Source organism: Lissotriton helveticus, chromosome 7, assembly GCF_964261635.1.
Source record: "Lissotriton helveticus chromosome 7, aLisHel1.1, whole genome shotgun sequence".
Taxonomy (NCBI): domain Eukaryota; kingdom Metazoa; phylum Chordata; class Amphibia; order Caudata; family Salamandridae; genus Lissotriton; species Lissotriton helveticus.
The window spans coordinates 291,838,869-291,862,886 of NC_136068.1; the positions used below are offsets into that span (position 1 = coordinate 291,838,869).

Below are 24,018 nucleotides of genomic sequence, written 5' to 3' on the forward strand. Positions count from 1 at the left end.
TTTTAGACAATGTCAGGATGTTATTGGATGGAGCAGGGAGCAGTGCAGCCCTGATCCTACTGGATCTTTGTGCTGTATTTGATACTGTCTCCTGGAGTGCCCTACGTCAGCGATTAAAGACCTTAGAAGCGCAAGATAAATCCTTGGACTAGTTTTCGCCCTTTCTGTCACAAAGGTCACTTTGCCTCCAAAGAAAAAAACGTTACTGTGGGGGCATACCCAAAGGATCTATTTCAAGCCCCACTCTGTTCATTATAGACATTACCCCCTTAGCAACACTTATTACAAGTTTTGGGCTATCTCTCATGTCTTATGCAGATGATACCCAAAGTGATGTTTTGATTGTAGATGAAGCCGACGCTGCCTCAAATTAGCATGACTGCCTGCCCTCAGGGATGAAATTGATGAACACTAATGATCTAAAATTAAATGGTGATAAGAAAGGATTATTGTTCTATAGACAGCTACCAGTTACCAATAATGTAAATCGATGGCCTTCTGCTCTGGGTGATCTTCCCATCCCAGTATTACACATTAAGAATCTGGGATTAACGTTTGACAATAATCTGAATTTGGATATACAGATAAATAAAGTATCAGGGTTCTGTTTCCTGTATCTAAAGAGGTTATTTAAAGTGTTTGAATGCTAACTGAACAGACCCACAAGAACTTCATCCAAGTAACCATTTTATCGCAATTTAGCTACTGTAATGCACTGTACCTTGGGCTACCAACCACAGCAATAACTCGCCTACAGAGAATTCAAAACTGGGCTACAACATTGATTACAGGGGTTAAACATAATGAGTCGGGCTCCCCATACTCAGAACCACTAGAATTATGTGATTGTGTGGCTGCAACGATTTTCACATAGTTGTAGATTAGTTTAATTTGCCACATTATCAATCATCTGCTGCACAATCTGCAGATTATAACAACAAATACATTTTGTTTTTTTGCTCAAGCAGTTCAAATGTTACTAAAAACACAGTAACACACTTTGTTGCACAGTGAAAGGCCGTTTGAAAAGGCTAATTTATTGTTTATTGCTATATGTCAGTGTTAAAATTAGGTGCAACCAATTCCCAGCCAGTGTTAATAAGTGTGAAAATGACAAAATATTGAAGTAATACTATCACAAAATATGAAGCATTATGCCACATAATTTGCCTTTTCTTGTTGCATAATTTACTCAACCCTGCTGCATAATTGGCCCGCCCCTGCCATATAGTGGCCCTGCCCATTCTGCAAACCTAACATTATATGCCAGTTGTCAAAGAATCAGTTCAAAGTCAACTGTATGGCCCACAAAGCATACTATAATTTGATCCCAGAAGTTTCAGTTGAAAAACTGCAGACCTTTCTTCCTTATGGCATACTACAGTCTATACAGGCTTCCCTGTTCACTGTCCGTCGAATAAATCAGATGTGGAAAATGGGGTAGAGCCTCTTCTTTCCTGGCCCAAGGTTGTGGAACGCCCTTCACTCCTACTTAGGGAGTGAGAACAATCATTTAAAATTCCGCAACGGTTTAAAAACATGGTTATTTCAATAAACTCGAGTTGCATCCTTTTCCTTTTTATACTCTTACACTCCCAGGACACCCTTGTTAGGGTAACTGACGTGCTATACAAATCTTATCATCATCGTCACTATCTCTTCTTTCTCATCCTTTCAGTATCTCTCTCCCAGTGCTTTAAATGAAATGAAAATGGTTGGTGATATTAAAGGGTATGGCTTAAGATGAGCTTTTAAGAATGCTCTACAAAAGGATTAGCCTATGTAACTAATGACACAGTCTCATACTTGCATGATTGCCAAATTTAATAACAGAATGTTACTTGACAATAAACTAATCAGCAGGCAGTAAGGTAGTTATTTAATGGTTAATGTAGCACCGTTAGTCTGCATCACATGCAATTAAGCAATGAAATATTGATAACGTAAATTTATTAGTGAGCAGCACCACGACCACTAGCAATTGCTACATTTGGAGAACTAAGTGCAAAGAGGACATAATGTCAGAAATACTAAATAATGGTTGCACAAAACTGGTTGCAAATTGTGACTTCTCATTTTACAACCACTATAGATTTTTATACGATCCTATGTACCAAAAGATCAGTTTGCAAAAGTCTGATTCAGTGTGGGCTGTAATCTGATCTATCTCATGAATATTAATGAAGTAGGTTATAAATTGCATTTCACTAGGATTGTTGGCAATCACCGGGTTGGTATTTTGCTAGGGACGGCAGACCACCACATCTGTGATCACCTTCAAGTAAAGTAAAAGCGTTTTTAGATATACAGCCCATTTTTTTGGTTTTGCTTGCGAAATCTCTTGTATTAAACACAAACCTTTAAGGGGGCTTAGGGCCTGCCCATTACTTACCTTTTCTTACCATTGTCTGGCTCCCTCGTGGCTCTGATGTCACTTTACTTACTATAGGCTGGCACCCACGTGGCTTCAACTTCACTCTTGTTTCCTTGCTTGCTATTGGCCAGCACCTCCCTTTTTTACTACCTTTTTGGTCTTTGTCCTGCCATGGAGCCTGGACCAAGTACTACTTCCAGTGGCCAATGTCCCTCCACTACAGGCTCTTTCAGTTCAGGCACTCCTTTTCACTTTTCAGCATACACTCTTTGAGTGCATGTCTCTACAGTACCTCTCCTTCACCCCCATTTAAATAAAAAAAAAAAGCACTATGACATGGCCAGCATTGACCTCATAATAGTGCTTTTTTAAAAATGTTAAGCCATACTTGTAATTATGCTGTGCTCAAAGCACTCAGTTTGTCAAGCATATTCCTGCCTTTGACAACCTGCTTTCAGCCAATCTGAGCCTGTGCTATTTATTCCCGTGGGGATGGCAAAAACTCCACCATGCTTGGAAGCTCCGTCACACATGTCTGATAGAGGGTGGCCATTGACCTGGTGAATGATAGCCTCATGGAGGCGAGGAAGTTAGAGTAGCGCAGTCAGCGCACCCTGTTTTGAGCTTCTCACTGCTCACGGTCAGTTTTTTACAGATTCTGCTATTATTATCAGGCTACCAGATAAGCCAAGCAGTGATGGTTTTTTCCTTCCTTCTTCTGTAAGAGAGACCACATGTTTCATTGCATACTGTGTTGTTTTGTTTTTCGATAATGCTTGATGCTACAAAATGATAACAGTGTAATTTTTGTTCTTGGGTAATCAGGCAAAGATCCTATGACAAGATGAGGATATGAGAGGAGGGTACAGTGTCAGTGTGCGAATAGAATGCATTTTTGCTTCATTTGCTGGTGAATGTTGTTGCACCTGTGTGTTGCAAAAATGTAAACTACGTGGAAACACATCCCTAAGATTCCTGAGCTGGAAGTGACGTTGCATTACCCATTCAGACCTTGGCCTCTGTGTTTGTGTTTTTTTGAGGCTGGTTAGCTATACACATAATGTCATGCTTTGAGATGGACCAGGTCTACCACTACTTTCATAGGGTTTGGCGAGGCGGCTTGATGGATAACCCTTGTTGTAGTTCTGATTTAGATCCAGATTGCTTATCTTACTACCAGAGCTAGTCCTTGCTCAAAGTTTCCGCATAATGACACTTTTCTTTTACTTTAAGCCATGTTGCAGCATGTAAAAAACATCGACAAAGCCAATAGATTTCATATAGGTGAAACCTATTGTGTTTATCAACAATTCTTTTTCTTAAATAAAACAGGGCTGCATTGAATTTTTTAAAACATTTTTTAAGTTGGTTTGAAAATGGGCAGTGGTTCTCAGGGCCACTATCTACTCTTCATCATCCTTTTTTTTAACCTTCACCAAGAGGATCCGTTCCCTTTTGTGAAGGAGTTACATCCTTTTTTTTTTTTTTTTTTTTTAAATATTTTTTTATTTTCTCCCACATTTTTTCCGTAGATTACATTACAGTATATACAGTACAGAATTTTCTTACAATTATACAATCATACAATCAAAGCCAAGGAAAAAGAAAAAACAAACGAGACCTAAAGAAGAACAGTACAATAATTCCGAACAAAGAGAGTTCCTAGAGAAGATGAACACGGAAACCCAATTCACGTTTTACTATTCTTCCACTCTTCTATAGGGCGCCATATCTTCCCCCCCAATATTCTTGCCCTTTTGCCTTTCCTATCATAAATGGCTTTCTCCAGATTATATATATACAGTAGCCTGGCCATCCAGGTATGAAATAGTGGTGCAGATTTATCTTTCCAGGCTTTCGCAATAATTAATCTGTACACTGCTGTGGCCAAAAATACGAATTCGGGATAGTTGTTATTATCACCTATACTAATTCCTAATATTATCAGCTCGTCTGTGAGTTTTACCTTCAGGCTTAGAGACTTCACCAAGAACTCCTCTATTGCAGTTTTTAGTGTGCATAACTGAGGGCACTGGCTGAACATATGCGTAATATTAGCATTCGTTGCGTCACACCGAGGACAAGTTATACCAGTGTTACCCCCCCATTGTGCTATTCTGGCTGGTGTGTGATATAACGAAAAAATAGTTTTATAATGTTGTGTTTGCAGTGTAGCAGAACAAAGTATAGTTCTTCCAAAGTCTAAAGAGGCTTGCAAAGCTTCCGGATGAGCCCCAACTTGCTCGATCCATTTCTTACTAAATTTCTCCCTGTCATCAGTTTTATATTCCTGTAATTCTATGTACAATTGTCTGATTGAACCCCGTAGACCGCTCCCTAGGTATTCCATAATCCTACAACTTAACATACCTACTGGTCCCCCCTTTTTTAAATGAAAGTAGCTTCTTATTTGTAGGTATTTAAAGAAATTATTTCCATGTATTTCAAATCTCTGTTGTATATCTTGAAATAACAAAAAATCCCCTTCCCCATCCATCAAATCGCCTATTTTCTTAACCCCTTTGTCATTCCAGGTTTTCATTGTGTTATCCCCGAAAATTTCTGTTGGTAGATCAACATTTAGGTATAGCCTCAGATATCTGTTAAATCTGCCTAGCCCTACTCTTTTCATAACAACCTTCCAAATTTTATATACTGCCTCCAGGGTTTTGAATCTAGTATGCTTAAAATATGTAAACTCTACTGTATTAACCAAGGCATTCACAGCCCTTTCTCCTAATAGTGCTTTATAAGTATTCTCTATACCTATCCCTTCCTCGTAAAAAGATCCACCACCCAGTAGCGCTTTAGAATACTGCAATACTGCAGCCCAATAATAAAATCTAAAATCCGGTGCCCCCCAACCTCCCTTTTCCCGTGGTAGTGTCAAAAATCTGTATGCTCTTCGTGTCTTGCCTTGTGCCCATATTAACCTATTCAGTGTTGCTTCTATTTTATTAAACCATATCCCATCAAACAATAAAGGAATCGCCCTAAAGAAATATAGAAATTTGGGGAATGTAACCATTTTAATAAAGTTAATGCGCCCCATTAAAGTCAGATGTAGATTATTGACCCTCTCCAAATTTCTCCTAACTTTCCCTAATAATGGCCCCATGTTTATTTCCACCAGCTTCCCTAGATCGGCCGTCACCTTAACTCCCAAGTATGTAGCTTCTTGAACTACTCTACTATCACTAAAGGTGGTATACTTATTCTGCACTATCTGGGTTTTCCCTTTGTTTATTAGGTATCCTGAGAATATACCAAATTTCCTTGCCTCATCTTCAATTTCGATCAGTGCTTGCGCTGGCTCTGGAGTGACAATCGCTACATCGTCTGCGTAGGCAAATAATTTATAATCTTCCCCATGCAGTGTAACAGGTCTAATCCTACAATTCGCTATTAACCTTCTCAAATAGGGGTCCAAATAGATAGCAAACAGCAACGGAGAAGCTGGACACCCCTGTCTTGTCCCCCTCCCAATCTGTACCGTTTTCGAAAATGATTTATTTATTCTTATTCTGGCTGTAGGTTGTCTGTATAAAGCCTGGATTGCTGCCTTAAATCCTTTACCTATTCCCACCCAGTCCATCGCTTTCCATAGATAGGCCCAGGAGACCCTGTCGAACGCCTTCTCGGCATCTAAAAAAATTGCTGCAACTGGGTCTCCCAAGGCCTCTGCTGCATCCAGGACAGTAATCATCTGTCTGGTATGTTGGGTAGTCCCTTTACCAGGTATGAACCCATGTTGTTCCGGGGATACCATTTTCTCAATAATCTTACTCAATCTATTAGCGAGGGCCTTAGCGTATATTTTCACATCGGCATTAAGTAGAGTGATTGGTCTATATGACCCTGGCTCTGTTGGTGGTTTATCCTTTTTTAATAACACAATGATGTCTGCACCCGACCATGACTTTGGAACAATCCTACCACCCTGTGCCAGACAGCATATCGTCCACAAATCCATACCTATGACGTCCCAGAAGATCTTATAAAACTCAATGGGTATCTGATCCTGTCCTGTTGCTTTACCTGCAGGAAGGTTGGAGACAGCGTCCCCGATTTCCTGAAGAGTTAACACCGCGTCTAATTTATCTCTCTGCTCTATACTAAATTCTGTCTGTGGTCTTGGAGTTAAATAGGCCATACTTTCTTCCTCACACTCAGACTCGCTCGTATTTTCATCTTTCTCATATAATACCTCGTAGTACCTCCTAAATACCTCCTGTACCTCCTCAACCTTATTCACGATTACCCCAGTGTTATCCCTAATTTCTTTTATTTCCCCAGCTGCCATCGTTTGTCTTGTTCTTATAGCCAGGAGGTGCCCTACTCTTTCATTATATTCATAGCACAACTCTTTTTTTGCTAAGTAATTCCTAGCTAGCTTCTGCGCTAGCGAGACCCCTGTTTCTGCTTTTAGAATTTCCAGTTCGAGTAATATTGATTCAAAAGGATCCCTCTTACTAATTGCCTCTACCAAAGCCTCTTCAGTTGTTGCAAGGATTCTAATCTCTTCCTCTGTTTTCTCCTTCTCCCTTCTATTTCTAGCGATTGAGTAGCTTAGTGTCTCCCCCCTTATACCTGCCTTGAAGCTATCCCATACTACATCTGCCGATGTGGAGTATCTATTAATGTCCCAAAAATTCCTTATCCAAACTTTCATGCTTATAATATATTCCTCCTCCTTTAATAGCCCTCTTTCAAACGTCCAGGTTGAGTTTACTCCCTTTTTAATTTGAGCAGTTCTTATACTTAAAACCAGGGGGTTGTGATCCGACACAATCCTAGGAAGACGATCTATACTTGAGATACCGACAAGAGAGCTAGAGATAAGGAAATAATCTAGTCTAGCTATCGACTTATGTGGTGCAGAATAAAATGTGCTACCTGACCCCATTGGGTTTTTTTCCGCCCACATATCACTTAGTGCGTTGTGTCTAGCAAGGTTTTGTAATGATCTGTATACCTTTTTCTTCCTCCCCTTGTAACTCTCCCCATGCTCAAACAAACCATTTAACCCGTTGATGTTAAAATCACCACAACATATCACAGGCTCTGGCCACATTGCTAGTTCTCTATCTGCAAATTCAAAAACATCCGGATCGTCCTCGTTTGAGCCATACACAGAGATGATTGTAAATCGAGATGTATTCATTTCCATTTCAATCATCACCCACCTCCCTTCGCTGTCCTCCTTTTTCCTTTTGACTATTGTGCAGCCTTTCCTTGCCAGCACTGCAACCCCCCTACACCTTTCTATCTGGCCTGTATAAGCTAAAACATCATACCCCATTTGCTCCAGCAGATAGATCTCATTAACAGCTATGTGTGTTTCTTGCAGACAAACAATGTCAATTTTCCAGAATCGCAATAAAGCTCCCAATTTTTGTCTTTTTTCTCTGTTGTTCAGACCACATATATTCAGCGTAATTATCTTAGTCTCCATCTACCATGTTTTTTTTTTTTTTTTCCCCCCCTTCCTTTTTTCCAGCTTTCCACTCTCATTACTTCCGCATTTCCCTCTTGAAAGCGTGATGACTTTTATTACTCTGTACTGTATATTTATTCCAAACACAAAACGTGCCCCCCCTCCACCCCCCCCTTCTGTACCCCCCCTCCCCTGCAGCACCCCCCCCCCCCTGTGACAGGCAAATAGGTCAGAGCTGACCTATGCGTGCCCACTGCGCGTTGTAGCGTCGCCCCCTCTCCTCCCCTACCCTGCCGGCAAAGAAAAATCCAATCCCAAAACAATCCCAAAACAACTCCTATTCTTCCTAGTCTTCACATTGTTTACCAATTTACCCGTTTTATTTAGACAATGCTGTTTTCTCCCTAGTTTCATTTCCACTGCATTTCTTTTCTTTTTAACCTTTTCACCTTTTCACCCCTCTACCCCACCCTATTCTCATATGTCTGCTTGGAAATACCATCTACTACTACTATCTCCTAGCTCCACCTTTACCCTTTACCCTTCATCTCTTTCAACTCTTCTAGATATTCTCCAGCCTTAATCTCTGAAAAGAACATCCTGACTCTGCCCCCAGCAATGACTTTTAATTTTGCCGGAAACATTAAATAGGCTTCAGCGCCTTGACTCTGAAATGCTGCAATCATTTGCCTAAGTCTCCACCTCCTTTCCACCGTGACGTGGCAAAAGTCCGGTCTTGCAAAAAATGTAGTTCCATCCACCGTCTTTTTGGAGTCAGGTCTGGCCTTATCCATCAGTTCTTGTCTCGCCAGAAAGTTCCCAAAGAACACTAACATCGCTCTTGGAAGTGAGCCATCCCCTCTTTTTTTCCCCTTTGTCGTGAGTGGAAACCTATGTGCTCTTTGCACCTCTTGTTCCCATTGCCATGGGGTCTCCGGGAAGGCCCCTTTTAGCAGCTTTATCACAAAACCTCTGGGATCTTGTCCCTCTGTCCCTTCTTCTATTCCAAGAAGGCGTGCGTTATTTCGCCTCTGGCGATTCTCCAAATCCTCAACCTTCCATTGCAGATCCTCCATCACCTTTGATTGCTCTTCTCTACTCGTCTGCCAGTCCGTCACTTCCTCCTCAATCCTGCCAGTTCTTTCTTCCACTTCGGTAACTCTTTCGCTCACTTCCTCATATTTTTTATTTATTCTCCTAATGGAGGCTTGAATTTTCTTCGTATCATGCCTGGCTCTTCTACTCTCTGCTCTGGCTTCCATTTGGATTTGTTTTAAAGTTGAGAATATTAAGTCTAGTTTCCCATCCTCACTCTGGGGGTCTTGCCCATCCTCCTTATAAAGATTTGAGGTAGCAGAATAATCCCACATCAGTTTTTTATGCGTTATTGTGGGGGATCCTGTTCTCCTACTAGTCGGTCTGCGTTTTTTCAATGTACCTTTTTCTTTGGAGCCCCCTGTATCATCCGTACTGGAGAATGAGTCTCCCGTTTCACCCTCCTCCTCACTGCTGGTGATAACGGAGTCTGAACCTTCAGGAACAGAGAAGAATTCTCTTTCCCCCTCCGCTCCCTCTGTGCTTTCTGTGCTCTCCGTATATCCACCACCCAGCTGCTCCTTTTGCCCTTGCCCTTGCAGTAATCCTGCCTCCACCACTTGAAGTGCATCTAGTAGCGGGTCCGTAGTTAACGCTTCAACTTCAATCACCTTTTTTGAAAGTCTCACCTCTTTTTCCCCGAACGTCCGCCCAGCCTCCTCTCCGGCAGTAGCTGACTCCTTTGCAGCTTGTCCCGCAGTAAGCGTAAGCTCCGCCTGCTCCGCCCGCGTCGGCTGCCTAACAACGCCTATGCTTGCGTCCACGAGGACGCTGCCTCCAAGTCCGCCTGCCAGAGAGTTCTCCGAGCCCAAGGCTGTCTCTGCGTCCTCCGTTAGGGGTGGCGGGGGTACCTTACTACTGAAGACCTCGATTACTGAGGGCTGACGGAAAGAGGGATCGCCCTTCTTTCTCTCCGTGGTGAGTTTTCCCGCTTGGCCAGGCTGCACGCTGTGACTACCGCTGCGCGTGTCAATCAGATTCTTGCCTCTGTCTTTCTCGGCAGCCTTCTCCATTTTGCGCTGCTGTGCTTTGGCCGCCGTCGAGATTGTAGGTGTGGAGCGTTTGCTGGGTGGAGGCATCTTGGTCTTCGGTATCGTGCCAGTCCTTCCCGAATCCTTCAGGGCTATCTCTTTTGCCGGTCCGATACTTAGAGCCATTGCTTGATTGTCTTTTGCCCGGTTTGCCATATTAGGAGGGCAGGCCTTTCGGAGCTCCTTAAAAAGTAATTTCCAATGCAGTAACCTTTTTTTAAGGTAATGAAATACACCGCTATTCCCTTCCCGCATCTGTCGGCGTAACCACCACTGCATGCTTTTTTTGGCAGCCGATCAGGGTCCTATTATCTCCATGGGTCAGAGAGGGGTCTGGATGCGACTTGCACCTACAGCGCTACAGCGGCCATCTTGCCCCCTAGCTGGTACCAGGGTCTACCACTACTTTCATAGGGTTTGGCGAGGCGGCTTGATGGATAACCCTTGTTGTAGTTCTGATTTAGATCCAGATTGCTTATCTTACTACCAGAGCTAGTCCTTGCTCAAAGTTTCCGCATAATGACACTTTTCTTTTACTTTAAGCCATGTTGCAGCATGTAAAAAACATCGACAAAGCCAATAGATTTCATATAGGTGAAACCTATTGTGTTTATCAACAATTCTTTTTCTTAAATAAAACAGGGCTGCATTGAATTTTTTAAAACATTTTTTAAGTTGGTTTGAAAATGGGCAGTGGTTCTCAGGGCCACTATCTACTCTTCATCATCCTTTTTTTTAACCTTCACCAAGAGGATCCGTTCCCTTTTGTGAAGGAGTTACATCCTTTTTAAGTTCAAAATAAAGTTTATTAAAATAAAAGAGGTGTCAATACAAAGTCAAAGTAAAATACAATATCAGTGTCGAGGTCAAATACAGAGAAAAAAAAGAAAATGCATGAAACAGTACAATAATGGAAAGAGGAAAAAGATATACAATATATGAGGCTATCCGAAGGAGAGCAAAACAAAAGGCATTTGTGAAAATGAGCGAGCTATAGAAGAAAGAAATGGAACGAAAGGTGAGTCATGGAGGTTTAGAAACCTCTTGCTGAGAGGGAGATAAACGGGTAGAACGTTTAGCACAACCATCTAGATACAGGGTAATGGGAAGCCATAAGGCATGTCTCTTCGGGGCTAGGGTAAGAGGGTAAACAAATGCAGTGTCTAATCTGTGATTATGGCAAACATTAAACCACCAAGCTTTGAAGGTAATATTGTTCGAATTCTTCCAGTTAACAGTTATCTGCTGAAAGGCAACAGCTATTAATAAATCAATAATTTGTACATTAGAATCAACATGTGCCCAGGAAGGAGATAGGCTGCCTAGAAAAATGTCAACAATAGAGAAGGGAGAGGTAGTATGGAATATAGAATTGATTTGATCCCAGACTTGAGTCCAAAAGGTGCGAGTTGAAGGACAGAAGAAAAGCATGTGGAGGAGCGTAGCATTAGGTGCGGAATAAGACCAACTGGAGTCTGGGGCTGAGGGAAATCTCTTGTGAAGTAGAGATGGAGTGTAAAGAAGTTGGTTGTATATAAAGAAAAGTGTTTGTGTGAGGGAGGCAGCTCTGGAAGATTTGCGAAGTTTAGTCCAGAGTTTATCCCATAAGGAGGAAGGCCAGGACGTGTTGAAGTCTGTTTCCCAAAGCTGTTCCAAAGTTGATTTCGGTCAGGGAGATAAGGGGGTATGAAAAGAATGATAAATGGAAGAGGCTTTAGGTCCAGTGCTTAGCAAGGTGTGAAGACAGGAGGCTGGGCTAGGGGGGTCAGAGAGGGGAGGGGAACGAGGAAGAGAATTGTAGGCAGATAAGACCGCATCTTTTAACAAAGGGAATTTATGGGCAAAAGAAGAAGGGAGTGAAAAAGTCTGACGTAGGACAGAAAAAGATAAGAAATCCGATCCTTGAAATAGTTGGGACACCCAGAGTAAACCTTGTTGTCTCCAGGTTTTCCAATAAGGTTTTTGCTTAATGAGGATGCTAATATTGTACCAGATGGGGGACTTGAGAAATTCAGTGACTGAGGCAGGGGGGTCTGGAGAGGAACAAAGGAGTAACTTAGCGGTGTGTTTGTGAATAGGGGTAGAGAGAAATTGAGGTTTGCGGGAAAAGGCAAGGTATTCAGCGAAAGAAAAAGGAGAAAGGGAAAGACGTTCGATTGTAACCCATAGGGGGCATGGCTCACCGGGATCCTTCAACCAAAGGGAAGCTTGCCGGAGGAGGAAAGCCTTATGATAAATGGGAAGATTTGGAAAGTTAACCCCACCCTCTAAGTTGGGAAGACGAAGTCGGAGCAAGGACATACGCGGTTTCTTTTGGGACCATAGAAAGGAGGAAAGAATAGTATTGATTCTCCGAAAGAATTTGGTCGGGATAGAAACAGGGATATTGGAGATGACGTAAAGGACTATTGGGGTCAACATCATCTTAACAGTATCAAGCCGGCCCCACCAGGAGAGATAAAGGGGATGCCATCTGGAGGTGAGATCGGAAAGTTTCTGGGAGCATTTGTTGAGGCAGAGTGAAACGGTATCTGAGACAGAAGGGGTAATATGCAAGCCAAGATATTTGATGTGAGTAGGACTCCATGTAAAGTTGGATGCGGCAAAATCTGGTTTAAAGGTAAATTTGGTGAGGGGTAGGATCTCACTCTTGTCGTTGTTTAATTTATAACCAGACAATTGAGAATAGGCCTGAACTTCAGCGAGGAAAGCGGGGATAGAGACAGAAGGGTTAGATATGAAGAGGAGAATGTCGTCTGCGTAGGCAGCTAGTTTGATATGGGTATGAGAAAGTTGAAAGCCATATAAGTGGGGATTCTGACGTAACCTGGAGAGAAAGGGTTCAAGGGCTAGATTAAAGAGAAAGGGAGAAAGAGGGCATCCCTGACGGACTCCTCTACCTAGATTGAAAAAGGATGAGATTAAGCCATTGGCACAGACCGCGGCTCTGGGTTTAGAATAGAGGAAAGAAATGAGAGCGATGAAATTAGGACCAAACCCAAACCACTTTAGTGTAAAGAAAAGGAAAGACCATTCAACTCTATCGAATGCCTTCTCGGCATCTAAAGCGATTGCAGCCAGGGAATCGTTGAAACGTGAGGATTTAGAAAGGACATTGAAAAGGAGTCTGGTATTATCCGTGATATAGCGGCCTTTAACAAATCCGGATTGTTCGGGGCCTAGGAGTTCTGGGAGGAAAGGATCTAATCTGATTGCTAAGGACTTGGCATATAATTTATAATCAATGTTGACGAGTGAAATTGGTCTGTAATTTTTGCAGTGTTGTGGATCTTTACCCTCCTTGGGTATAATACAGATGTGGGCGTCAGAGAATGTGCCAGAGGAAGCACCGCTAGATACAAAGAAATCAATGAGGGCATGCAATTTTGGTAAAAGTAGGGAGGCAAAATGTAAATAGAATTCGACCGTGAATCCATCTGGGCCCGGAGCTTTATCTTTTTTGAGAGAGTTGAGGGCAGTATGTAATTTGCGTGTGGTTATGGGTGATTCGAGGGTAGATAAATCAACTGGAAAATTAGAGGGAGGTTGAATGCCTGCAAAGAAGGTATAAAGGGAGTGAGTAGAAGGGTGGGTGTCAGAAGAGTAGAGTGTAGAGTAAAATCGAGAAAACTCCTCTAAAATATCAGAATCTTTATAACGTAAAACAGAAGTAGTATCAAAAACAGATTCAATGTTCAATTTGTTTTGTTTAACTTTCAAATAATTTGCAAGAATTTTCCCCGCCTTGTTTTTCCCACCATAAAATTTTGAGCTAGATTTCAGCAGGTATAATGAGGCGTCTTCAGTAGCTTGCTTATTGTATTTCATTTTAGCGCAAACAAGAGCATTCAAGCTGTCTCGAGAATGGGAGGTATAGAAGGAGTGTTCTAGATGCTTGATTTGAAGTAGGAGGTCATTAGTGTGTTTACGCGCAGCTCTGCGTTTTGTGGCAACGTGTCTGATAATGAAGTCCCTGGCAGCAGCTTTATAGGCATCCCAAATGGTGTGTTTGGGTAGAGAAGGGGTATCGTTGAGGGTAAAAAATTCAATGGAGAAGTTCGTGAAGGATTCAGTAAATTTAGGGTCGAGGAGAAGGGTATTGTTGAAGCGCCACCTCTTGGGTCCAATAGTCTTGGGGAGAATGTCGATGTTAATGAGTACCGGGGCATGGTCAGAGAACATTATAGGGCCAATATCTGCTTGAGTGAGGGATTGCGATAAATGATGGGAAAGGAAGATGTAGTCAATACGAGATTGCGAGTGGTGTACAGGGGAGTAAAAAGTAAATTCTTCAGAGGTTGGGTTGCAAATTCGCCATGCATCGACAAGTTTGTGTTGAGAGATGGCATGTGTGAAAAGTTTGTGAGATTTATGAGGAACAAAAAATGCGGTGGATTTCCTATCTAAAAAAGGATCAAGGGGCAAGTTACAATCACCAGCTAAAATAAAATTATCATCTATACATTCAGTAATACGAGTGGTAAAGGAACTCCAAAAGGCGGGATTACCGCCAGTGGGGGCGTAAACATTAAGCAGGGAGAGAGAGGTGCCCTTCGAGGAGAGCTTAACAAACAACCATCTACCTTCAGGGTCAAATTCAGAAGACAGAACTGAGTGAGGAAAAGATTTGCGAATTAACAGGGAAACACCATTCCTCTTACCATCACCAGGAGCGGAAAACACTGCCCCCACCCAACCTCTTTTAAGTTTTGCAGCTTCAGTGTCAGATAAGTGAGTCTCTTGCAAAAAAGCTAAATCAACATTCAGTTTAGCTAAATGGGAAAGAACTTTTTGTCTCTTAATTGGTGAGTGTAAACCTTTAACGTTCCACGATACAATGCGTAATGACATTAAGTAATATTAAAAGAGTGAAGCGTGAAAGAAGTAAGAAAACAAGAAGAAGCCTCAAATAAGTGCGTAGTACAGCTAAATGGAGAGGGAAAACGAAGATAAAAAGATGAGAGAGTAAGTGGAAAAAAGAAGAATAAAGAACGCGGTAAAAGGATTACAGCAATAATTAAGGAGTAAAAATAGGAAAGAAACAGCAGGAAAGGGAGAAACGGTAAAGATGAAATATCAGGATCAAACCAGAGGGAGATTGAAACGAGGATCAAGGTGAGTCTGAGAGAAAAAAGGAGGAAAGGAAAGGAGAGAGGAAAAGATAAATAATGCAAGCATATGAAAAAAGGGAGAAGAGACGAAAAGAGGCAAAATTGAGCGAAAAAGAGTGACACCAAAAGAAATGACAAGGTGAAGGAGAGTACGAGATCAGGAACAGATACAACAGATGAAAACATTTCAAAAATAGGAAGGAAGGAAGGAAGGGTAGGTACTTACAAGGGTGAAGGAATAGGGATACAAAATCTGGAAGGAGGATGAAGGGGATGAAAACGAAGTTGAGACGAGGGGGGTAAGGCCAACCAACGGAGGGCAGGAAAACGGGGCAACGAGACGTCCAACCAGGTAGACATGACGGGGCGCTAAATAGGGATCTGCAAAAGAAGGAGAACAGCATGATTAGGTAAGAAAAGACATCAAAAATATACTATGACAATAAAACAGATAGATAAAAATGCATAAGACAGCAACGAGGGTCGGCTAGTCAAAAAAGACTAGTCAAAAACAGGGACGGGGGTGAACAATCAATGAGAATAAAGAAACATGAAGAAAAGGCTAGCAGGATACTAGGAGAACCAATTACAACAATGTGAAAAGTCACGGAGGAAATGAGGATGAAGAACTGGAACTGGAGAACTCCATGTTAACAGGACCGCAGGAATTGAGGAAACTTCGGAGTCGCACTGGATCTTCATAGGTTGTGGTCTTATTGTTGTGAGTAACTTTGAATAAGCAAGGATGAAAAAGACCATATCTAGCTCCAATAGATCGAAGATCCGCTCTCATGTCAAGGAAGGCTTTGCGTCGATTGGCAGTGGCCTTGGCGTAGTCTTGGGCGAAGAATAGGGTGGAACCAGACCAAGTTAGGCGTGGAGAAGCTTTAGCAGCCAGGAGAACCTTCAATAGATCCGTGTATTCAAGAAAATACATTATGACACCCCTAGGCTTTGTAGATGGAGAGGCAGAAGATGAGAGTCGGCCAAGCCTGTGAGCACGCTGGATATTGAGCGTAGTGTCTTCAGGTAGGTGCAGGAGCTTGGGCAGAAAGGACTTGAAGAAAGTAATAGGATCATTCCCCTCACAACCTTCTTGCAGGCCGTAAAGACGGAGATTATTACGTCTATTTCTATTTTCAAGGTCCTCCACCTGCTTCTGGAGAGAGGACAACTGCAAATCCATGTGGGGAATCTTGGTGGCAGATTCCTGAAGAGATGACACAGATTTTTCCACGGCGGAGACCCTGGCGTCCATCTGAGACCAATTATCAGTTAGCGTTTGCAGTTTGGCATTAGTCTCCTCCATGTAGGGGCGCAAGGCCCTAATCTTCTCAAGAAGCAATTCCATGGAGATGACTGAGGAGGATTTCGTAGGAGAGGGGGGATCCTTTTTTAACCTCTTTGAATTGGTTTTAGAAACATTTTGTGAAGGAACATCCATATTAGACATCGTGTCACTGGCGCTGAAGGATGCAGAAGCTTCTAAGTGAGCTAGCGCTGTAAAAAGTTTGGAGTTTTTAATATAGTTGCGCTTAGGGGTCCTGCTGGAGCAATTTGCCATCCAAGCGTGCGTAAAAAGGATTGTAGAGGACGCACGAGTTAAGGCTGAAGGAGTAAAAATAGATAGTAGGAGCAAACAGTGCCCAAAAATGTAGGAAGTCGTAGAGAAAAGCCAAAAAAAAAGAGTCAATGGAGTGATGTGGCAGAAGAAAAATACCAAAGTAGCCAAAGGAGAAAGGTGACTCCTATTTCAAATCGCAAGGAAATTTCGGGCATGGAAAACAAAAAACAAAATGGTGGCTCGTTTTGAGGGAAGCGAAAAAGACAAAGTAATTGCTATTTGTCATGCCAAAAAGCAAAGAAAAGTCACCTGTGTAGGCCAAAAGATATCTTCATGATGGTAGAGTGGGCGAAGACAGAGCAGGAAGCCTCATGGCGCTGGAGTGCAGACGTGAAGAAAGTTCACGTAGAGAAGGAGCGCCGCTGCGAAGGACAAAATGGCTGCCGCGGCCGCTGCAGAGCCGCGACCGGAACGAAGACTGGAAAGTGCGGGCGTAGGGGCTTCAAGCCGCGACGGGAATCACCGCATGTGAAGCCTGGCGCTGTCCCACATCTTGCGCTGCTTCTCTGGTGCAATTTCGTTAGCGCGAACCGCCAGTCAACTCCGGTACGGACGGAGCTCTACCGCCGCACCGCCATCCAGATCGGGCGCTTAGCCACGCCCCAGGAGTTACATCCTTAACTCAGGAGTAAGTAACTTTTCAATGTTTTACATCAAGATTACAGTTGCAAAACATTGATATAGAAGGGTTGCCCACAATATACCCCTTCCAAACGTCAAACCAATATGGGATCACAATCCAATTTTAGGAGTTGACAAACATTTATTGAGGGTTAAAATTAGAATGACAGATTAGAAAATGCTTTTTTGCCGTCACGAACTCTGAATCGGAGTGTTCGCAACCAAGAAAATACATTTTACATTTGGCCCTGGATATTTAATTGGAATCCAGTATTGTCTTAGGTAGGCCTGGGTGAAAATGGTCGAATTTGTGAATTTTTTTGTGAATTTCACTTTGTGGGTAATTTACAAAATTTCAGGAATTCCACAGGTGTGAAATTTCACATTTCTCAAGGGATCGATGTAAGGATAAAATGCCTTACTAGAGACCATTTCTCCTTAAGCTGGTGCCCTTGCCATTATCTCGACTGATTTTTAAATGATATGCCTTTGTGTTGAATTATGTTTTGAGATGGTGCATTTTGCAATAATTATGGGTTATTTTGCGTACTGGTCTCGAAATTTCAAACATTTCCCAACAAATAGCAATTACACGTACCCCTAAACTTAAGCCCTGGGATACCAATGGTGAACACCAGCATCCAGAGTGTTGTTTGGCACCTATGTCACGAAAGGGACTTCCTGTGACTTTGCACGCCTGACCATACACGCATGCTTCTCTCTTCTTGACACTGTTTGTTTACTATCTTTAACCGGCTTTGCAATAGGGCTATCTTCATAAGTCTACATGATAGAAGGAGTAACACCCCCATCCCTAATTTCTCATGTAGCCAGAATAAACAAAACTGATTGGAGTAGCAGAATTTCTAGTGGCATAGTGTTGTGCCTAGATGTGGAACCCTGAAGCATAGTCAGTGACAGTCAATCTGCAGCAAGTCTTCCTGTCAGAGACATCTTAAGACTTTTGGGGGCATAGGGCCTGCTGTATTTTGGGGGCCCCTGTTCGGTACTGCTTTAGATTTACGATCCCATTACAGCTCTTACATGCTCTCTTTGACGAGTTCACAGACTGCACAGGCACACGCACATTGGTCCAAAATCTAGATGTGTTTCCATGTAATAGTCCGGGATTGTTCCTCCTTTGTTTTTAATAGTGTAATGCAGCAACAGCTCACTAATATTGTTGCAAATAATCTCTGTGACCCCGTACCATTTCTCATATGTGAGGTCCTGTTTTAATTTGAAAGTAACTTTTTTAAGGATGTTACATGGTGTTGAAAAATAGAAACATTTTTCAGAAAAATGTTTGTAATTCATTTTCACCATTATTTGACGTTTGGAGCCGCTAGGATTTCGTTTCTCGCCGTCAGACCGTTACGGGTTATTGAAAATTATGCCAGAAGCCCCTCAAGGAAACTAAAAGAAAGGAACCTCCCCACATCAGGAGAGGTTATACATTTAAAGTTCGATTGATACCCATACAGGGAATTATAAATGAACACATCGTATTCACGGTTTTTCACCTTGCCCTCTTGACGGCGAGAAACGCGATTCGTTTCATCCACTCTATCAGACTCGGCTTCTAAGAACAATCACAAATTTAATACACAGAGCAAGTTCGTGCTCCTTTTATCTTCTGCATCCTGATAATCGAAGTAGACAACAATCTATGAACATATTTGGCTTCTCCAGAAGAAGGCGCCGGTCGCCGAAACGCGCGTCGGGAATTATAAGCCATTTTTATTGTCTTATTTGAAATTTTATAATGAGTTGTGATTTATGTATGATGTTTATAAATTCCTCTTTATGCCCCATTGTTTTGTTATTCATTTGTATGTATATATAACATTGTGTTTAATTTCCTTCTACATGTGTAAATAAATATCAGAATCTGAATTCACCAGTAGCTCTTTTTTCCTTTTAAATATTTTATGTTGATTGTGAACTATTTTATTATGATTGCCTAGGTTGTTATTTATTGATTAGTTGTTTTTCCCTGACCTAGGAATCTAAAATCCGTTGTAACCAGGGGGTCCTTGATAACTATTCAGCAATGTAATTCATTTTCACACATTAGCTGACTAAAAAATATATTAAAGGAAAAAGTTATTTAAAACACTCTGGGGCATATTACCAACGTTAAGCGATATTTATCGCTAACGATGCTTAGCAACGAATTTTTTACCGCTAAGCATCGTCAGAAATTATCGCAGATAAACCTTGCTATTATCAAAGTTTATCACAAATGCGATAAAAAACGGCCGCAATGCATGAATATCGCTGAAAAGTCAGCGATATTCATGCATTACCGAGCTAATGCTCTTAGCCATGTTATCCACCTCCCATTGGATAACATGGCTTAGCGCGAATATCTCCAAAAGTTGGTAATAGGAGATAGCGATGTTAGCGACTGTTTCCAGTTGCTAACATCTTGGCACGCCCACTTTGCATGTCATTAGTGATAAATATCACTGACATGCAAAGTAGGGCCCAAGATGGTCGCTATCTCCTACTAGCGGTCGCTAACTGGTGTTAGCGACAGCTAGGTAATAGGGAGATAATTTTATCTCCGCTTTCTTGGCTTTTAAAGCCAATAAAGCGGAGATAAACCCCCTTGATAATATGCCCCTCTGTGTCTAAGAATCATTCAAAGTCATCAGGGCAGGACTGTCTGCAGAAAAGAGTTTATCGAGTGAGCCCTTGGAAGGCTGAGACACTGTGGCAGTGCCTACTTTCCCCATGCCATAAAATGTCTCTGCTTCCTGTAGCCCGCTGTTGATTTTATAAATAAGGTGGAAATTGACCTTTAGCCCTTAATGTTTCTAGAGGGGAAACAAAGTCAGATTGGGGCAAGGCGGTCTGTGTCAGGACAGTAGGAGCATAAACACAAGGCACTGGTGTGAGCTATCTATCTAATCTGCTCCTAATGTGTGCTCTGCCATATTTGCCACAGGCTTTCAATTGACATCTCTTTATATCCTTTGTAGCTGAAAAACCGGTGGGTAACAATCAGATCTGCAACCACAAAGTTAAGAACATGACAACTGATGATAATGGTTACTTGAATATCATGTGTGAGGTAAGTGGTGGCATGGTATGCTATCTGATCGACGTCGAAGTAACCAAAAAATCTGTGGAACTGTGCTCGGTCGGCAAAGATGGGCAGGCTGGGTGGTGGAAGCGAGAGGGGGTTCGCCAAAACCGATTTATTTAAATGCCTCCCATTCTGGGCAGTAGAAGTTGAACAAAAGCCCGCAACTGTCAAAGCAAAAGGGGTTACTTTAAAAGGCAGAAGAAAATGAGTGGGACAGTGAAAATGGCGACAAAAAGGGCTGCTACGTTATAACCCTAAAACTTAGGGGCAGGTTTATCAAGCAGTTGCGTCGCCCTTGCACAGCATGATGGGAGTGAATGGCGACGCAACTTCTAAGTAAGATTTATCAAGCCACTCGAAGCCCCCCCCGCATGGCCCTGCATGGCTTGATACATCTGGAGTAATGCCACAAAGCAAAAATCACTGCGTTGTGTTACTCTGCCCCAGGGAGTTCTTCCATGGGTGGAGTTTGAGTGTTCTCACACAACACCCACTGATTTCGGTGCATTCCTAGATTTACCATTACTGGTAGACCTGGGAATGTGCCATAATACTATGCATCCCCAAATCAGGCGTTAACAAGAAGAATCATTTGTATTTTTCCTCATTTTTAAATCTTTCCATATGTTTTGCATTCTGCAGCACAAATGGAAAGAGGATAATGGTTTAGAGATTGTTTTTGTGTAGGAAGGGACACCTGCACAAAACAATCCTGCTTCCAAAGCAGGCATCCTTGCACCATGCTGTAAGGGTGCCTGTGTTGGCGCTGGAGCACACTGTGCATCAGCGTAAGGAAAATATAGGAGCATAAAATATGGTACATTCCTGCCCTTTCCTGATCACTCAGAGCATCACCTTGTAGCAAGGGGGCTTGCAGCACTGCGTAATATTTTGATAAATGGGCCCTTCGATAAAGAGGATGGTGGGCATCAGTTCCTGATAGTTCCCACCTAGTTCCACCTCTCCTAGATATAAACATTATGAAGCTGAGTGTCTTTTTTAGAATTGTATTGCGTCGTTTGTGTACTGTTTGTTGATTTAGCAAATTGGGACTGAATACAAGGAGATGCACCAGTTTCCAAGCCACACTGCCTTTTGATACCCTTTGCCATTTCTCCATAGTACAATTGGGTTAGGATGTGATGTGTCAGGGGCTTTATCAATGCACTATCCTTTACTTAGATTTTTTCCCAATTAACAAAACATGGGGCGCAGGAACCCGATGCCCCATACCCAAAAAATAAAAAGAATTATCATAGAAGCATTAAGTGAAAGCAGGTGGTCACAGAATAATCATGGGAACAACAAGAAGGGGAGTCATGGCAAAAATGCTCAAAGCAGCCATTCTACCTTAATTTCCTCTTTCCATCCATCCTCTGTCTCTCTCCTCTCCTCTCTCTTCTCCGTCTCTGATTGTTTTCTCACAAACTTCCCCATCCATCCCTGTCTTTCGTACTCTCCTGAAGTCTCCCTGTGCATGCTGTAATTAGCCTTGCGAATCTGGGGAAAGTGACAGAGGTACTTAGAGTGTCCTCTTCACCCTCTCCCAAGACCCCTGCCATAACAACCAGCCTCTAGGGTAGTGATTCTCAAAGTATGGCCCAGGGGACGTTCGCTCTTCTTAAACTTTACATGTGGCCCCTCTAGTGAGCAGCAGCATTAGCTGATGTTTAGTTGTTGAGCTCTAATATTTCAGAAAAACATCTTAAATAAACAGGCAAAGCATTTATTTGCCTGCAAATAAATGCTTGCCCATTTATTTAACATTTTATAGACCTCCCTACACAATCCATGACACACCCAGACCCACTTCTGCCAAATTGCTGGCATCAGTGCAGCCCTCGGACACACCGGAGACCATAATTTGTGGCCCCTGGGCAAATGTTTGCGAGTACCCATACTCTAGGGGCTCCACCCCACCTGGGGACTGCCCAGTGGAATGAAAGACCAGTACAGCTCCACATTTTATTATTTCCTTTCTCAGTTGAATCTAGAATAAAGTGGAGTCCCTAGTCTATTGCTAAACTATGACGGGGGTCAGCAGGGACGAAGGGCTTTCCAGCAATACCAAATAAAAATATAACACATAATGCTCTTTCTACTATGTTTCACAATTCAAACTTCGAAAAATACTGTCGGGAGGTAAACAGACTTTGGGGCTGCTGCACTGCTTTTATTGATGGAATATTGCAGGCCTTCTCACCTCGACAGATCCCTGAGCTCCAAAATATGAGTTTCTTTGACAATCCTGAAATTAAAAATCTCTACTAGTGGTGAGGACTTCCCTGTGGGTTTTGGCAATACATACCGAACCACAGCACACATTGACCCTGCGCTCAGATGCAAGAACAACCTATACGATATACCAGTAGGTCAGTGGAGGCCAGGGCTGTTTGCCGAAGTGGGGTGTGATGCACATGGAACAGTACTGCTGTTTTTCGCTAGACGTGACCCTGTTTGTGCAAACACATGCGCTTGTGCACCGTCTGAATGTTGAATGGAATTACTGCAGTCGCTGTAATGGCTGTGTTTAAGTGGCGACTTTGTGGCACGCACACTTTTTAAAAGTTATTTTGTACGTGTGTATAAAATGTTAAACATGTTCTCTTTATGTTTACAGTCTACCTTGACCAATTCAGATGGAACGGCAGAGCAACCTCCAATCGGAACGTATCCTGTCGCACCACTAACGCCAGTGCCGGGCTCAGCATGCACCTTGCTGTTACCTGAGGAATTCATAAACTTCAGAGTTCAACGCTATACTTTTCAAACAATTGAAGTAAGCGCTTCCTAGTTCCGCGTGTGGGATGGGGTGGGAAGTTGCACAAAGTACACCGGCAAAATGATAGCTGTGTTTCACTCATGACACCCCACCAGCACTAATGTATCCTCAGGAATACCAAAATGGATACTGCTGCAATAGCAGTTCTATTTACCCAAGATACGTTTACGAATTGCACCACCAAAGTTTGGTAAAGGGGTAGGATCAAAACTTGGCATGGAAAGGAATGTGCTTTTCTTCTTCTTTGTTGAAGAGCCTGTAGCAAATGCTGTGATGGAAAAGGGAGTTAGAGCACTGCAAAGATTAGACTTGTTTTTATAATGCAGTGTCTGGAAATGATTGTGTAAGAGGAGGACTGGCTTCTGGGGATCTAAATGCGACATTTACATTGCAAAAAGAATACTAGCGCCTGGAATATCTTTTACAAAATACAGATCACTCAACATCTCATAGTCAGTGTAGTGATTTTTGATTTTGAAGGACAGTGTGGCTTCTGCAGATATGGAGGTTCAGAGAGCAGTGCCTCTAGAACTTAAGGCTCAGAGCAAGGTCTCCTTAAGTCTAGACGATTCTCTTGGCAGCCTTTACATTCTATGAGTAGTGTGGTGTTTATGGACCTGGAAATACTGGATCCAGGAATGCTTGACCTGGTTTTGCTGGGTGCAGAGCTGTGCCAGGTAAAACGTTGCTGGAGAGGTGCAGGGACTGTGGTCGAAGCCCCCTCCTGCCTCTCCAGCACCACAGGAGGGCTGACAGTATTCTCACCAGACTTATATATGACTTCCCTGTCCTAAGACAATTGGTCGCCTCTAGCACTAGGTCCCTGACCCGCAACAGCCACCCACGGAG

The 24,018-nt window shown here is 42.5% G+C and overlaps 1 protein-coding gene across 1 annotated transcript in view; it reads left to right on the forward strand.

The window, feature by feature from the left end:
* Nucleotides 1-24,018, forward strand: part of LOC144768432 (uncharacterized) — a 325,471-nt gene that overhangs the window by 232,815 nt on the left and 68,638 nt on the right. The window contains exons 8-9 of the mRNA XM_078652078.1: nucleotides 20,281-20,372; nucleotides 23,008-23,166. Of these exons, the coding sequence (XP_078508204.1) occupies nucleotides 20,281-20,372; nucleotides 23,008-23,166 (251 nt within the window). The remainder of the gene's footprint in view (nucleotides 1-20,280; nucleotides 20,373-23,007; nucleotides 23,167-24,018) is intronic.